Here is a 2,747-nt window from a genome sequence, read left to right on the forward strand (position 1 = left end):
TTAATCGGGCGGCGCCGAAGAAACACTATAAACAAAACCTGTAGTCTTCTCCTATTGGCCGGCGTCGACGGGGGCGTGTCCAATGCAAATCCTGTCGGTTTCTGCTGCTAAATTACATCACTCTGATGTCTGTGGTCATCTAAACATTCCCTAATAAACCTCATTCCAGCGTCAATAAATGAGTGTTAAACTCAGGGTGTTTAGTGTACAACATCACGTTATTTCACCTTCAATTCACGGTTTGAAAACGTAGCATTTCGCCACAAGCTAATGCTAACCGGAAATGACGAAATTCACCAGCGGAAAAACCGGAAGTCACATGTGAATCTTCGGTTTTCAGAATAAAACAGATTTAAATGAAATAGTGTATTTCATTCAAATTACGCCACATCAACATTGATTTTAATTTCTAACAAAACAAATACAATCCTCCTGCTGGAAGATGTCCAGAGAGACACTCAGTGTTACGTAACATTTCCTTGTTGGGAATTTTTCCGCCTCTGCCTCGTACAACCCGCAGCCAAATAACATGAGACGGACCATGCCTGCAGGAGCAAACTGAGTTTACAGAGGGTCCTTTTAAACATTTTCATCATGATTTTTCAAGCCCTTTTTGAGTGTATGGACTTCACTAGTTGGCTGTTGATCAGTTTTATAGTGTTACTCCTGACAGATGTGATCAGAAACTGGAGACCAAACAGCTTTCCCCCTGGACCATGGGCTGCGCCTTTTCTAGGAAATGTCTTGATAGGACTTGACTTCAAAGCAATGGAGAAGGTAAGGTGAACAGATTAGAGGACACAAGTTTATCTTTAATATCCTACAGGCAATGTGTCTTTCATAAATAAGCCTTTGCAACACTATAGGCTGGAAATAACAATAAATAAACAATAAAAGCTTGCAACTAAAAAAATGCTTTTGTTTTTGAATGCAGCTCTCTCAGGAGTATGGTCCAGTGTTCAGCTTGAGGATAGGCAGCCAGAGGATGGTGTTTGTTTCCGGGTACAAGATGGTCAAAGAGGCTCTTGTTATCCAGCTGGACAGCTTTATTGATAGACCTATTATTCCTCTTTTCCATGCTGTCTTTAAGGGGATTGGTGAGTATACCTGAACGAGAGTGAGAAAGCCTGAATATTTAATGGTGCAAAAGTATTGCAGTAGTGGTTTGCCTTCTCCAGGGCAGAACTTAATCTCTTTACGCAGTATCGATAGATTTAACCAAAAGTCATAGCCCAGTAAGTCAACTCACATGGGACAAAGTCTGTGGTCCATGCAGAATAGACTCTCCCCTCTGTGCAACAACAACACTGCACAACACCAGATTAGGGTTCAAGGTTCTTTATTGTCAATCTGACATAGCTACAGAGTAATTATGCAGTTGAAAATCTTATGTCACAGGCTTCTCCAACAATGCAACATAATAACATAACATAATAACAATAAGAGCATGAGCAATACAAAAATAATAATAGTTATAAAAATGAAATAAAGTTATGATGTGGAATAGTGCAGTATGAGTCTATATACAAGTTATTGGAATGATATATATATATTAGGTATTAGATACATACTACTGAGTAGCAGTTGAATGTTTGAAGTTGTTTCAACAGTTCAATTGTTTAACAGTCTCACTGCCCGCGGGAAAAAACTGTCTCCGAATCTTCTTGTCCTTGCCAGGATGCTGCGGTAACGTCTGCCAGACGGCAACAGAAAGAACAGTTTGTGGCTGGGGTGATGGGGGTCTTTGATAATCCGTAGTGATTTCTTCCTGAGCCTTGAGGGAGAACCTTGAACCTTGAGGGAGTGAAAGAAAGTGTTTCTTTTCAAGAAAGGTGCTCAGAAGTGATATCTAAAATCTGTAAAGGCAGTGAATTGCCTGTTTGCTTTGTTAATTTGCTACAACTGTCCCACAGGTATAGCTTTGAGCAATGGGTACTTGTGGAAAAAGCAAAGGAAGTTTGCCAACACTCACCTGCGTTACTTTGGAGAGGGCCAGAAGTCCCTGGAAAAATACATTGAGGTGGAAAACACCTACATCTGTGAAGCTTTCAAAGAGGAACAAGGCAAGTAGAGATTGCTATGTGGAGTGATTTTATATCCTAACATGATATATCATTACTTTAATTCAACATATTCCCAGGAAGGCCATTTAACCCCCATAACATCATAACGAATGGAGTGTGTAACATCATCTCGTCTGTGCTCTTCGGACATCGCTTTGAGTACAGCGATCAAAGCTTCCGCAGGATTCTGGACTTGGACAATGAGGCTATTAGGTTAGCTGGCTTACCTCAGACTCAGGTAATTTCTCATCTACTTTAACTAAACTGTGCTGTAGACCTATAACTAATCTGAGAGTTTGTCCCATCAACAGCTGTATGATGCCTTCCCTGGTGTGCTGAAGTACCTGCCAGGACCTCACCAGACTGTGTTAAAGAACTACTCGGAGATCTTGGCTTTCCTGAGATAAGGGAATGCTCTGGTTTTTGGACAAAATTAACATGGGATCACTCCCGTCACCGGACGTACTTCGTCTCACTGGAATAGTAACGGTCATAGTGAATATAAAATCATCCCCATGTATCCGGCCAATGACGGGAGAGTTTTGAAAGAGACAAAACACTGTTCCATACATTTAAAAACACTTAAACAATTAAACAATGTTTACCTGCCAACAAGCAGCAGTGTGCTGTCATTTCAAACATGTTACCCCACTGTTTAACACAGTTTTAACACTGTGTTTGAAG

General features: G+C 40.7%; 1 protein-coding gene across 1 annotated transcript; it reads left to right on the forward strand.

Moving 5' to 3' along the window:
- The first annotated feature begins 441 nt into the window (after positions 1 to 441).
- Positions 442 to 2,470, forward strand: LOC117495396 (cytochrome P450 2J2-like). The gene is made up of 5 exons (XM_034146614.1): positions 442 to 777; positions 935 to 1,097; positions 1,914 to 2,063; positions 2,141 to 2,301; positions 2,375 to 2,470. The coding sequence occupies exons 1-5, from the start codon at positions 595 to 597 to the stop codon at positions 2,468 to 2,470; spliced, it is 753 nt and encodes a 250-aa protein (XP_034002505.1). The 5' UTR covers positions 442 to 594.
- The last annotated feature ends 277 nt before the right edge of the window (positions 2,471 to 2,747 follow it).

The sequence above is a fragment of the Trematomus bernacchii genome, unplaced genomic scaffold, assembly GCF_902827165.1.
Source record: "Trematomus bernacchii unplaced genomic scaffold, fTreBer1.1, whole genome shotgun sequence".
Classification (NCBI taxonomy): Eukaryota; Metazoa; Chordata; class Actinopteri; order Perciformes; family Nototheniidae; genus Trematomus; species Trematomus bernacchii.

Excerpts from the sequence above, each read along its gene's own strand:
- LOC117495396 (XM_034146614.1), top strand. The coding sequence starts at position 595 with ATGATTTTTCAAGCCCTTTTTGAGTGTATGGACTTCACTAGTTGGCTG. Across the intron at positions 1,098-1,913 it reads TGCTGTCTTTAAGGGGATTG|GTATAGCTTTGAGCAATGGG; the intron begins GTGAGTATACCT and ends ACTGTCCCACAG. Across the intron at positions 2,302-2,374 it reads CTGGCTTACCTCAGACTCAG|CTGTATGATGCCTTCCCTGG; the intron begins GTAATTTCTCAT and ends TCCCATCAACAG.